A 12,866-nucleotide genomic window follows, 5' to 3' on the forward strand; every position below is an offset into this window, starting at 1 on the left:
GATAAAACAAAAGCCGTGTGTGCAAGCAAAGCAAAACAAGGGATTCATTCATCAATTCTCACATGCAGGCAGGTGTTCAGCTGTCTCCAGAAAAGCAGGGCCCCATCACACATAACAGTGACTTGGGAAGACAAACGCCATCACTCCGAGCTCCCCCCGGCTCCTCCTCCTTTCCCCAGCTTTACATGCTGAGCATGATGCCATATGGTATGGAATATCCCTGTGGTCTGTCAGGGTCAGCTGTCCCAGCTGTGTCCCCTCCCAGCTTCTTGAGCACCTGCAGCCCAGTGGCAGTGGGGTGAGAAGCAGAAAAGGCCTTGATTTGGTGTAAACACTTCTCAGCAGTAGTGAAAACATCAACTCTGTTTTCAGCACAAATCCAAAACACAGCCACATACCAGCTACTGTGAAGAAAATTAACACTATACCAGCCACAACCAGTACACTTGTTTTTTTAAAGAAATAAAGCCCCCATATTCATCTACTGTCCACCTGCTCTGTGCATAGCAGAAACAGGTACAGTCTGCACCAGTAATGAGGTGTTGGCTAGAGTTATGGGGCAGAGCAAGTGCTGTCCCATAACACTGGTGGAAGATGATGTGGGTAGCAATGCAGAAAAATATTGCTTCTCTTGGGTTCATCTTGGGGCAGAACGGAGCCAGTAGTTGGGTGTGAAACTTGCAGCCTAATAACCCAGAGTTCCTCTGGCTGAAAATCTCTGGCACAGTTGTTTTTTAAACTACTTTTAAAACCTGTTTTTCCTGGGAAGTCTGTTTCCAGCAAGTCTGTCTGGAGTCAGTCAGTCCTCTTGTGTTATGAAAATTGCAGTTAAGAAAAGCCCAGTTATGCTTTTCTGTTTGCAGTTGACTGCTGGGACTCAAGCTCCCCCCTGGAAGGGCAGTTTTCCTCCTTATGGGAGAGAGTTACTGAAAGCAGTTCCCTGTTTTCCATCTCAGTTTTCCTCTTTGTTCCTGACCTCCTTTCTGCTGCAGTTTTTCCCCCTGCCTGTGACCTGCCTGTGGTCAGCTGGGTTTTATTTTTTTCTGGGCCAGGGAGGGCACTACATGGGGATGGTTTGTATAACATCAGCCTGGGCTGGCCGCTGTGCCCTGGCGGGTTGCTGTGGGTGCCAGGGCAGGCAGTGCTCCCCACGTGTTGCAGGCACACCTACCAGTCTGACAGCTCCCTGGTGATCAGCCACGTCAAGCCCGAGGACGCTGGCACCTACACGTGCCTCACTTCTGACGGGAGGACAGAGAGCCGACAGATTCAGCTGCAGATCACAGGTGAATTGTCTTCTCCTCGGGACCAGAGAGGTAGCTCAGGGTTCCTCATTAATGGTGACTGAGCACAGGCTCAGTAAAGCCAGCTGCGGGAGGAAACTTCCTCTGCTGCCAAGAGGGAGTGTGGAGGAGCAGGGTCTCTTTTGGTGTTACCTCATAATAAAGCCTTAGCCCTAAAATACTTTCTCCCCTGCAGTGTCACCCCATAAATGGAGTTGTGGCTTGCCTGTAACCCACCCTATTTCTATCACAGCAAGTATGTCTTCCTCCCTGAGAGCCATCAGATGCCTCCTGATCTAAAACATAACTGCTGGTACATTTTTATGTTTTGTGTTGTGCCCAAACAGGTCCTGCTGGGTAACAAATAATTCCCTGTTCTGAAAAGTATGCCTTATTTCAGAAACAAAACAAAACAAAAAAATTAAAGACAAGTCTCAAAAGATGGACCAGAAAGGCACCCTGTAGCCTTCAATCTCTGAAGTGTGCTTTGTCACAGCAATGGCACATGGGGCAGAAGGCACTGTGGCCTAAGGGATGTTGCAACATGTTCACTGACAGAGGAGGAAAAGGAGTCTAAAATTGCTTGCCTGCAGGTCTATGACTCTCATTAGTAGACAGCGCAGGTTTACTGCACTAGTCAGCCAAAAGCAGATGGCTGAAGGGCTCTTTGGCTCCAGTTCAGCAAGCTCTCCCAAGCTCACAGAAACCCTACGCAAGAGGTCACAGTAAGAAGTGTCCTTTTATTCCCATATGGCATTTTGTTTTGAATAGACTACCAGGGCTCTGTTCTGGCCGAGGGTGAGCGAGGCCGGGCCCTCCAGGAGGCAGAGCAGCAGCGCCGAGGATTATCCAGAGGCAGGCAGCTCGTGCAGGCAGCCGGCTCCTCTGTGCGCCAGCAGCTCGCGTACAGGTAGGTTCACCTACAGCAACAGTTTGTCCACCGTGCCCAGCTGATGAGCCATATGGCATCTCTTCAGGTAGAAAAGCCAAAGACTGGAAAGGTCCCGGGTCAGCTGTTCCAGGGCACAGTTGGGAAGCACGCAGTACTGAACTGCTGACAACGGGAATGGGAGAAGATCCCAGTCGCAAGCTGTCTTCTGTCCTCCCCAAGGATCTCTTGAAAGAAGCATTCTCTGAGCAAAGTAAATGCACAGGGAAGCTGGCAGCAAAGGAGCTGAGCTCAAACAAAAGAAGTCTTGAGGCAGCATCCTGAACTGTTCATGTTAGTGCAGGCAGAAAGAGAAACCTGTTCTGAAAAAAGCAAAGCAAATGGGAGCTGCTTAACTAGCACAAAATAGACATATGTATATTGAAAAAAAAAAAAACCCTCAGCTCCTTCAGCCTCCACTAATTAATTTTAAATATTTTGTGAACAAACCAGTTTGACCCAAGACTGGCTCCTCACATACTGGCATTTTTTGTTGCTTCTTGTGTGGTTTTTCATTGCTTCTAGGCCCCATAGAAATAAAGGGAAACAAATTATTTTTGCCTTAAAAGAAGCATGTTGGGATTCCAGATTAAATAGGGCCGTGATCTGATCTCTCTCTTTTTTTGAGTTTACAGCCTAAAACCCAGCCAATTTGCTGAACTCTGCAGCAATCTTCTTAGCTGCTTCTGCCTAAAAGCAGTAATAAGTGATTCATTGAATTAAGAACATTGAATTAAGGCTCTTTGGTTTTATTTTTTGAGATCAAGAATTCAGGTCAAAGAATGGGGGTAGGGTAGATGACGTTTTGTTTAACTGTGGGAACATCATGGTTTAGTTCCCTTCTAAGACAGTGTTTAGCTGTAGTTATAAGACAGCAAAGTACTTGAGGAGATGAGTGTTGTGAGGACATGACCTCAACCTTTCTGCTGCATGAAGTGGACAACCAGCTCCTGGACCTTGTGCAGTAAGGTGATTACAACAGGCTCTTCACACCCTAAAAAGGCTAATTTTTGTGTGCTAGATAAGCACCCAAGGGGAAGCTTGCTCGGTTGCCTCTTTAGGACTTTGTACTGTTTGCCATGTGTTCACATTGTTAATGCTTCCTCAGCTGTTATCCAGAGGGTTGTTATAAGGGTTGCTGTCTGTAAAATAAGCTGGCTGACGGGAGTGCAGCACCAAGTTGTGCTGAACTAGAGCAGGATTTTATAGAGGCTGCTCTTTTCTGAATATTGGGAGTGAATGTTGCTAATGGCAAGCAGCAGAGCTCTCATGGGTGTACAGAGACCTCCCTTCACCACTGAAGGCAAAAAATAAGGCCTGTGATTGATAAAGCCTCATGCTGGAGGTCAAATGCTGAGCAAAGAAGTTTCTACGTCTTTTGGTGTGCTTGTGAACTTTGCAGGTTGAAAATGGATAAGAGTGATCCCACAGTAGTGGAGGCCAACGTTGGGGAGAGAGTCAGACTGCCCTGCACAGTGGAAGCATCACCAACTCTCACCATTGAGTGGCAGAAAGATGGGCAGCCCCTCTCCTCTCCCAGGTGAGCTCCCAGGTGGCTCCAACTGTTCATGAGGAGAGCCTCCTCCTTGCTTTTCCTTCCCTGTCTCCTCTCTGAGAGAACAGAGCTGTTGGCCATGCAACAAGGCTCTGGCTTTATACTGTCCAGCTTCCTCCATCAGAGCCAGGCCTGTCCTCCCTCCCTCCCTCCCTCCCAGATGGAAATTTTGAATGTTGAACCCTTGAGGAAACAGCTGTGACACAGGGTCTACAAGTGAGCCAGGGCTCAAATTTATTCAGCTACGAGGTTAGCAGAAAAAGAACACATGGCTAGCAAATTTGCCAAAAACCAGCTGGTCAGTGAGCAAGGGCAGAGGTTCACAGCAGAGAGAGATCAGGGCATCTGCAGTGAACTTCCACAGCTACTGGTGCTGGTTTCCCCTCTCTCTGTTCCCAGAAATCTGCTCTAGCAGCAAGTTTTTCCAGAGTCTTATAGCATCAGTGCCGGGATTTGAGGACTAAGGGTTGCATTACAACCCCTGCAGCATTTGAGCTGCTAAACCTTTGCTCAGTGGTTCTACAAGGTTGTGCACAAGGCTCAGCTTCACCTCTGCTGGCTCTCAGGAGTCCCATGCTGACCCAGGCACAGGCTGAGGGACATGCTGGCTTTGTTCCCCAGGCACAGGCAGCAGTCGGACGGGGCCCTGGTGATCAGCCGGGTCAGCTCTGAGGACATTGGCTTCTTCACCTGCATCGCCTCCAACGGACGTGACCGCGACCAGCGCCAGGTCCTGCTCCGGCCTCTAGGTACTGGGGGTGGCAGCACAGGAGTGGCAAACAGGGAAGGCTGTGCAGGGCCAGCGGGGGCTCCATTGCTGGCCGTGCCTCTGCTTCACATCTAGAGTTTAACAGGCATCCTGAGGGCAAGGGAGGAATAAGTTGTTTTACCCAGTGCTCATCTGCATGTGCCCAGTATATCATGGTGCTCCAAGCAGCTGGGAAAAGGGGATTGATAGCACAGTAAGAGTGACTCTCAGGGCCTTGTTTCTGGGACACTGGTGTGGGATGAGTATAAGAGCAAGAGAAACTAAGGAGATGGTTCTTCTGTGCATGTGATATGCATGTGTCCACCTGGAGGAAAAAGTTATTTGAGATCTCTGTTACTTGTGCTTTCTTGGGCCGAAGTCCTAGGAAATCCACATTCCCCGGAGCAGCAATGGCACAGCCTCAAACATGCTGTTTCAAGGTCCAGGGGCTTGTAGCTTATTATGGGATGTGATGGACTTTTCCCATGAGAGAATGCTCCTACTCCCAGAGGGAGGGTGGCATTGCTCCCCTGCTAGTGATGATTTCTCTTCTGGCCCAGGAGAGCTGAGGATCACTGGTCTTCTACCAAGCATCACGGTACCTGAGGGAGGGACTGCTCAGCTTCATTGTACAGTGACTGGCAACAATGTGAATATAAGGTGGTCAAGGTGAGCAAAAATGAGATGGAAGTTCCCTTTCCTTCTCTTCCCAAACCTCACAATTTACCCTCCAAATATTAGTGCAGGGTGTCTGCCAGGTATGGCAGAGACCACAGTTTTCAGCCCCAACTAGTGTCACCTACCCTTTCTTAAAACAACTTGGATGTTACCCAAAAATCCTGGGCAAGATCCCTGTGGGTTGTGGGGGTCATCACGTTCATGTTCCAGCCAAATAAGGAGAAAATCAGATGTTAAACTAAGATTTCATGGAGTTCAGAAGGGCTCTGTGCTGGAAAACTAGTGACATGAAAATAACAGTAATGAAAATGAGTAATCAGAGGAAATACTTTAGTTGCTTTTTAAAAAAACCCTCTGCCTAATTGTGACAGACATTTTAGGCCCTCTTTTCCCAGCTTCCTGTTGCAACAGTTCTCTCCATTTACTGTCAATGGCAGCAAAGGAGATTTAGAAGCATTTTAAAGTGAAAAGCTGTGTCCTCTTATCACGATAGTTTACCAGGAAACTCTGAATTTTCAGAGTGCAAGTGTTTAGTGAGGGTTGTTTTTCCTGTTTGAAAATAATCAGTTCTGCTTTGGAGCCTTCTTACAAACTATCCAGAGAGATGGATGGGTAAATGTTGAAATTCCAAGGGTTAGGGCTGAAATGGGCCATCTCACACACAGAGCTTTTCTTCTAAATTTGGTATTTGACCTAACAAAATGATGCATGTTTCGGAGTTGGAATGAAACCCTTTCCAGTGAAACAAATTTCTTTCATTGGTAACCAGGAGTTCACAATTCAGGCAGTTTTCCTGCTGGGCACAGATTATTCCAGGAGGAACTGAACAGACACAATCTTGCTGGTTTTTTTAACCAAACTTTTAAAGGGAGAGGAAAGAGGGCGCATTGTTCACTACCCTGTATGCTCATCAAGCAATATGTGCTGCTATCAATGCCAGCCAAACAAGTACTGCCAGACCACAACCTGGAGAGAGGGAAAGGCACACTGGATTTTCTCTTAGTTCCTCAAACCTCAAGAATGTGTGCTAGCAATGTCTTTGCACAGAGCACACAGACTCAGCTACCTCCCACGCAGACACTGGGCAATGGATGCAGACTCACTCAGGCTCATGTTACCACCCAACTGCAGGGCCAGGTTGTGCATAAGATTTCTTCCTTCCTGCTGAACTTGTAAAAATTTACCCCTTTCACAGACATAATTTTCCAAAGAGCACGGGGAACTCCTTTAGCACCCATGGGTGGCAATAGTGAAATATTTTGTTTTTTACCACAGGAACGGTGTTCCCATGCGGGGGGATGGCCACCACATCCACCTATCCCAGGATGGAAGCCTGACTATCAGGAATGTCCAAGAGGCTGACGAGGGATCCTACACATGCAGTGCCTACAGCAGCAGCAGCTCGGTCAGTGCCAGCTCGGAGGTGAAGGTGCTGAGGAGCCGGCCTAGCAGTGAGTACAGCCCAGCCTTCCTGCTTCTCCCAGCCTTCCTGCTTCTCCCAGCCTTCCTGCTTCTCCCAGCTTTCCTGCTTCTCCAGCCTTCCTGCTTCTCCCAGCACAGTGCAGGGCCCCTGGCCACTACTGCACCCGTTGTGTGTGCCAGTCCAGCACCAGCCTCGGGCTTTGGGGAGCAGCAGGAGCCTCTGCATTGTGCTGCCTCAGGAGCCCTGCTTTCCATGGACATAAAAGCAGGATGCTGGAAACACCCCCTAACCAGGCACTGGGAACCTAATTAACTTCCTGAGGCCAAAATGCCACAGTTGCTTAACCAAATAGTCGGCTGCATGATTTGTAGTTGGACTTTGGACCCCATCCAGCTATCTTTACATAGAGGCTAGGTAGAATAGTCTTTCCTCTCCCTGGAAACTGCATTTTCCTGCTGTATTTCACCAGAGGTGTCTGTTTCATCTTGAAACTCATCATCTCCTTCTTGATGTTGGACTAAATTTAGAACTGGTGGGGTGGAGGAAGAGGGAAAGTGCTGTCTTTTGGGATGGAATAGCAGTCTGAGGATAAATTTACAGCTGGTTCACCCTTTGCTTGGCTGCAGCTATTGTGAGTCACATTGTGGACCCGAGCAGAGAGTGCGTGGACCAGCCCCACCTTGCCAACTGTGACCTGATCCTGCAGGCCCAGCTCTGTGGGAACGAGTACTATTCCAGCTTCTGCTGCGCCAGCTGCGCTCGCCACCGCCCCCAGGGCAGCCCCCCGCACCCCCGCGGGTGACAGCCACCGCCACGGTGACCAGTGACAGGACTGGAGTCTCAGCTCTGTGCTTTTACTGCATGGGACACTTCCAGGAACTCTGCCCTGCTGGAAAGCCCGAGAGGGTGAATTGAACAGCGTGTAGTGAGTGTAAATGCTCAAAGGTGGGAGACCCACCACCCTCAGGTTTATTGTAAACTCTTTTTCCCCTGTATGCCTTGCTGTACCTAACCCATCTCTTAAGAGTAGTTGCTGTCATTCACAGAAACCAGATGATAGTAGGGATGTAAGGATGATGTGACTAGAGGAGGCAGATGACCAGCATGAAAAAGGAAGAGACCAATTCTTCGTACAAGCCAGAGAGAAGTGCTCTTAAAAATAATATAATCTCTGAAGTGTTTGAAGATGGGCCTGAACCATTTCAACTGAAGCACTAATGAGCCATGAACATTTGTTCCTCCAATGAACATTGCTGAACAAGTGCTCCCAGGGAGCACTTTCCATCTAAATGCAAAGGACTCTGGCCACCAGAAATAGCTTGATGCATATAAAATTAGTGTTCAGGTCCTAGGAGATTACTGGCTCTCGGGATGCAGCTGTAATGTCATGATACTGTAGCTGTTTTATTCCAGCAGTCCTTAGACAAATTTCTGGTAGGGTCAGTTTGGTTTCTACTTGGCTGCAATCAGCTTTGGAGTGAAATGCAGAAAAGCAAGGCTTTGCAGAAAGCTTAATAGAAAATAGAAAACTGCTTTTAGCCCTTCCTGAAGGCTAGGGGTAATTTAGATGACTATACCAACACTGTTACCTGTCCTGAGCTGCTGCAGTTTAAATAGCACTCATTCTAGGAAGGCTCAGCAGGTAATCTTTTTCCCCTGAGCTGGAACTGTGCTGTTCTGACGTTGTGTTGAGTTTGGGCAGGGGCTAATAATAAACACATAGAAATACGTGTGTAGGAGCATTTCACTTGCCAGAACAAACCTCCCAAGGATCTGCTCTAGTCTCAGTTAAATCCAGGAAAGCCTGGCTCTGCATGTGGCCTGGGCTGATACCTGTTGCTACAGTTAGGACTTCCAGATGCAGAGCAGCTGTAGCTGAAAAGCATCCTTCATTTCAAGATCAAAATGCAGTGTCAACAAGTGTGCATATGAGGCTCTGAAAATCTCAGGCATTAGGGGTGGGGAGGTGAGATTATATTATGATTATATCATGTTAAACCAGGAAAGGCCTTGGGTGTCTTCAGTATCTCAAAATGGAATTACTTTTGAGAAAAGGATTCTTTTACAGCCTCCACACTACTGTTCCACCCTAGCATCAGCCCTGACAGTCTTCTTCTTCCTCATTCTAGACTTGGATGGGTTGATCATAATTATTAGCAACATTACCCATGTATTATTTGCATAGATGTAGGTATAAACGGGTGTGTAGATGTTGGTATTTTGGTTGCGGGGATGGAGGATTGGGTTTTTTTACTTTTGTCTTCTGCTTGTGTTACTTTAAGACTTTTAAGAAATGCAGTTAAATCAGCACAGGTGTGGTTCAGGACTGAACACGCTGCTCTAGGATGTGAACAAACGGTGAAGTCTACAAACAATGCAGTACAGGAGAGACAGGTGACAGTCACAGCTATTTGGGGCTGGGTCCTTCTTTGGTCTGACAGATTCTGTTTGCTAGGAGAGACAAAAATACTTATTTTGCATTTAAGACCCTTTAATTTGATTAGGGAAAAATTCCTCTGCTGGAATGCAGGGCAGACATTACAGTAAAAGGTTTGAAATCATTGGATATTTAAGAACAATGAGATGGTCCTGAAAGTATCCACTTGTGTTTGTACGTTTTTCCATTTAACATCTCAGACCACCACCTTTTTCTCTGTGTGTCTGTATGGGATATTTTACCATTTTAATATATGATACAATTTTTGCCTTTGGAGACCAGGGGCTAATCAGAGACTCTGTAAATTCCAGTCATTTTGAAGCCCTCTCTGTTCCATGTGTGGCATCAAGGGGTAGTCAGGCTCTGCTCAGGAGCATGGTTGGAAGTGGATTGTGGATGTGTCAGGCCTTTTTGTCCCACAGTAAGTAGCCAGTTCCATAAAATCCCTAAGATGTCAGAGGCTTTATTGTTAGAATATTTAAATATTCTGTGTAGTCAGCTGTCATTATGTAAGATGGGGCCAGGAAGTGCTTTCTCCAGACTCCTGAGGGCTGTAACAGCCCCGTGCCTGCTGATGGGCAGGACTTTAACACTGGAAGTGCTTTGGCTAGTGGAGTGGAGAGTTTACACTGACTTCCTTTCAGCTGCACAACCATGGCAGTAAGGGCGGGAGTGACAGGCAGGCAGCTCCCTGCTGTAAATCCATGTCATCAGGTTAACTAAAGGGTCTTTGCATTTCTTCTGACAAGATCAGCTTCTCCCTCTCTGTAGTACCACTTAATCACCCACTCAAGGTTTACTTTTTTATGTGAGAATCAAGATGTTAGTTTTCTTCCCTAAACAATGGGTTGTAGGAAGTGCTTATCTCCAGGGCAGGAGAAGGGTGTAGCTATACTGGGCTATTTTCAGCTTCATCTTGGGGCCCTTACTGTGAAAGATATATACCTAACTGCTTTCTTTCCTACTATAAATGTTTATAAATACTTGTTTGCTTTTTGAATGCTGAAAAAAGCATTGACACCACCTCAAATCCCACAGGGAGTGTTTGCATCACTATTCATACCATACTGAACACAGGTAAGAATCTGTAATGTTACAAGTTGTAGTTTTCTAGACTATCACTGTAAGACTCACTGTACTTGTTTGAAAATGGAAACTGCTGGCAAGCTCAAATCTGAGGGCTAACAAAGGGAGTGTTTCTTCCCCTTCAGGTTATGGAGTCTGACTTTTTTCCCTTGTGTCTAAACTGACGTGGTGCCCATAAGAATGTGGTAAGAACCAGTCACACTAACAGGGCAGATATCAACTCACTGGAAGAACAGAAAAGAGGTGACCATACACCATCATCTCATATGGCTCTTTCTAACAGCAGGGGAAAGAAAGAGTCTTCCTTTTTGCCATTACTGAATGTTAATGAATTGTCTCTTTGTAAATATTCCATGACAGAAAATACAGCCCTGCAAACCCAGAATCTGATGTTTTCATTAAAGGCCTCTATTTTAGAGCTTAAAGTGTTTATGTATCACAAGGATAGTTTGAAATTCAGTGTTAAAGTTCAATGCAACCTAACAGGTTGTAGAAAATGAGATGTGTTAAGATATTATTCTTAAGCTGCTAGGTCAGCAAGTAGTGCTCATCCACATCCACCTTACAAGACAGAAGATACCCAGAAGGGCAAATGCTGAAACTGAGTTAGGGTGAGAAAGAAGTCTCTCACAGACAGTGCTTCTACCACCAACATTTATTTCTGTTAAAGCAGATTATAAATCATCAGTACAAATATATATAACTTACATTTGCTTGTAAGGCCAAAGTTTAAAAGTAAAGTTAAAATGAGATGGTTTTCACAAGTCACCAGAGGCAGAACCTGGACCAGCTGCAGCCTTAACCACAAGGTTTCACAAATCAGTGGGAAAAAATAAAACCAAAGTTAAAAACCTCTAAGAACTACTGACAGACAAACATAAAATGGTTTCCCAGGCAGCCCCAGGATGTAGATATGATGACAGTAAGTTGTCACAGTAGTGTTAGAACCAATAGATTAAGACAAAGAAACTGCAGCAATATATGAAAGGAAAAAAATTCATACTATATAGAATATGTAGACTGATTCCAATAAAAAACAGTAAATTCTCCCCATGGTTTTCAAACCATGACAATACTGTTCTTTAATTTTATTTATTTAAAACTACGATATAATGACTTATTGGTTGTGATTGTTGTTGCAATATGCTACTTACAATGAACAGATACAAGAACAAGCTAGAGCCCCTTTTTCCACCCCCCCAATATTACTTACTATAAGAATCAGCGATAAATCAATCTTATGTACAATTTCTTACATCCAACCCCCTTGTTTTTTAACCTTTGGCAAGATTACTTACAACTCATACAGCTTTTAATATCCAACTATTTAAAATATTCTAAATGCATAAAAATAAAGATTTTGGCTTTACTTTATTCTTTACATATAATATTCACTTTGTTACTCAAAATGGAAGCTCAACTTTTTCCACAAACCTAGCTTTTGCTAAGGTGACAACATCCCACCCATATCCACCCCCCACCCTACCCAATTTCTCCCTGAGGGGGAACATCCAGGGCTTGCAGGGCATCAGGAGGACACAGGTACAAACATCTGCCTTCCTTTCTGTGAGATGATTGATGTTTCTGCAGAACAGGCTTTGGGACTGGGTGCCATTCTTCGCTCCATTTGACTTCCAGCTTTCCAAGAGAGGAGGGAACACAGACTGGGGTGGTTCCAGGATTCCTTTTAAGAACTGCACATTAAATTCTTGGTGTGTTTCCATCCTCCCCATAATTGCTCCCTCTTTCTAACCCATTTTTGTTCGAAGGGACCGTTGGGATTATCAAAGCAAACTGATCAGAAAGAGTCCCCTCTGCTCCCTTTATCCCTCTAGCCTAATGTACAATTTCCCGCCGCGCCCAGGAGCGCTCAGAGTTCGATCTCGAATGTCTTCTGTAGGTCGCTGGAGAAGGGGTTGGTGGGGGAGGGGTTGGTGCGCTGCTTGGCCTTGCCCTCCAGAGCTGCCCACTGCGCCTCAAAGGGGTCGACCTGCGGGGCGGGCGCGGGCGGCTGCGAATGCTTGTCCTCGGCAGCCCATTTGCCGCCCTCCACGCCGTTGAAGGCGGCGGAGCCGTTGTGCTGCGCGGGCGGGTGGAAGAAGGGGCTGGCAGTGGCGCTGCTGCTGCTGCTGTCGTACTGAGGGGCCGACTGCTGCTTCACCAGGCTGGGGGACTGGTGCGGGTGGGCCGCCGGCGTGTGGCTGGCAGTACCAAAGACGTTGGCCACCATCTGGGAAGGTGTGATCCCAACCACAGGGACACTTGGGGCTGCATAGGTCATCCCATTTGCTACAGCATAGGGCTGAGCTGGAATAAATGCTGGCTGCATGGGCGGTACCACGCCCACCGGCACAGGCTGAGGCGCAATGAAGGTGCTGACTGGGAAGGCTGGTGCTGACTGGGAGGCTGGAGCTGCTGGAGGAGGCTGGAGCAGTGGCTGTGGGGCTGGGGCTGAGGTTGGCTGCTGCTGGGCTCTGACAGTCTTTGAGACTTCTTCCAACCAGCGGTCTGCCTCTGAGGGAGTACGTCTGTGATTTCCTTGGAAGAGACTCGGTGAGGCCGCACCTGAGGAGGTGCTGCTCCATTCTGTGCCTGGGAAGGAAAGCATGGGCAAGTCACTAATATTTCCACTCCTCATCCTTTTATTGGTTAGAAAGATTGGAGGGTGTACACAAGAACACACAGGCCTCCTCCTGACATGACTGAAAGATGCTCCCACCATTGGAAG

The 12,866-nt window shown here is 46.9% G+C and overlaps 2 protein-coding genes across 20 annotated transcripts in view; one reads left to right on the top strand and one right to left on the bottom strand.

The window, feature by feature from the left end:
- PAPLN (papilin, proteoglycan like sulfated glycoprotein) overlaps positions 1-10,995 on the top strand; it is a 50,488-nt gene extending 39,493 nt beyond the window's left edge. For 6 of the 7 annotated variants that reach the window (XM_039705585.1, XM_039705592.1, XM_039705587.1 and 3 more), the window contains 7 exons: positions 1,162-1,286; positions 2,055-2,193; positions 3,614-3,751; positions 4,388-4,515; positions 5,075-5,183; positions 6,468-6,643; positions 7,242-10,995. In XM_039705585.1, coding sequence (XP_039561519.1) covers positions 1,162-1,286; positions 2,055-2,193; positions 3,614-3,751; positions 4,388-4,515; positions 5,075-5,183; positions 6,468-6,643; positions 7,242-7,417 — 991 coding nt within the window. In that variant the 3' untranslated portion in view covers positions 7,418-10,995. The remainder of the gene's footprint in view (positions 1-1,161; positions 1,287-2,054; positions 2,194-3,613; positions 3,752-4,387; positions 4,516-5,074; positions 5,184-6,467; positions 6,644-7,241) is intronic. The other variant, XM_039705586.1, reaches the window with a different exon arrangement.
- The window catches only part of NUMB (NUMB endocytic adaptor protein), an 89,378-nt gene continuing 87,290 nt past the window's right edge, over positions 10,779-12,866 (bottom strand). For all 13 annotated transcript variants that reach the window (XM_039705594.1, XM_039705597.1, XM_039705596.1 and 10 more), the window contains one exon: positions 10,779-12,730. In XM_039705594.1, coding sequence (XP_039561528.1) covers positions 12,009-12,730 — 722 coding nt within the window. In that variant the 3' untranslated portion in view covers positions 10,779-12,008. The remainder of the gene's footprint in view (positions 12,731-12,866) is intronic.

Source organism: Passer montanus, unplaced genomic scaffold (genome assembly GCF_014805655.1).
Source record: "Passer montanus isolate IOZ18808 unplaced genomic scaffold, ASM1480565v1 scaffold18, whole genome shotgun sequence".
Lineage (NCBI taxonomy): Eukaryota > Metazoa > Chordata > Aves > Passeriformes > Passeridae > Passer > Passer montanus.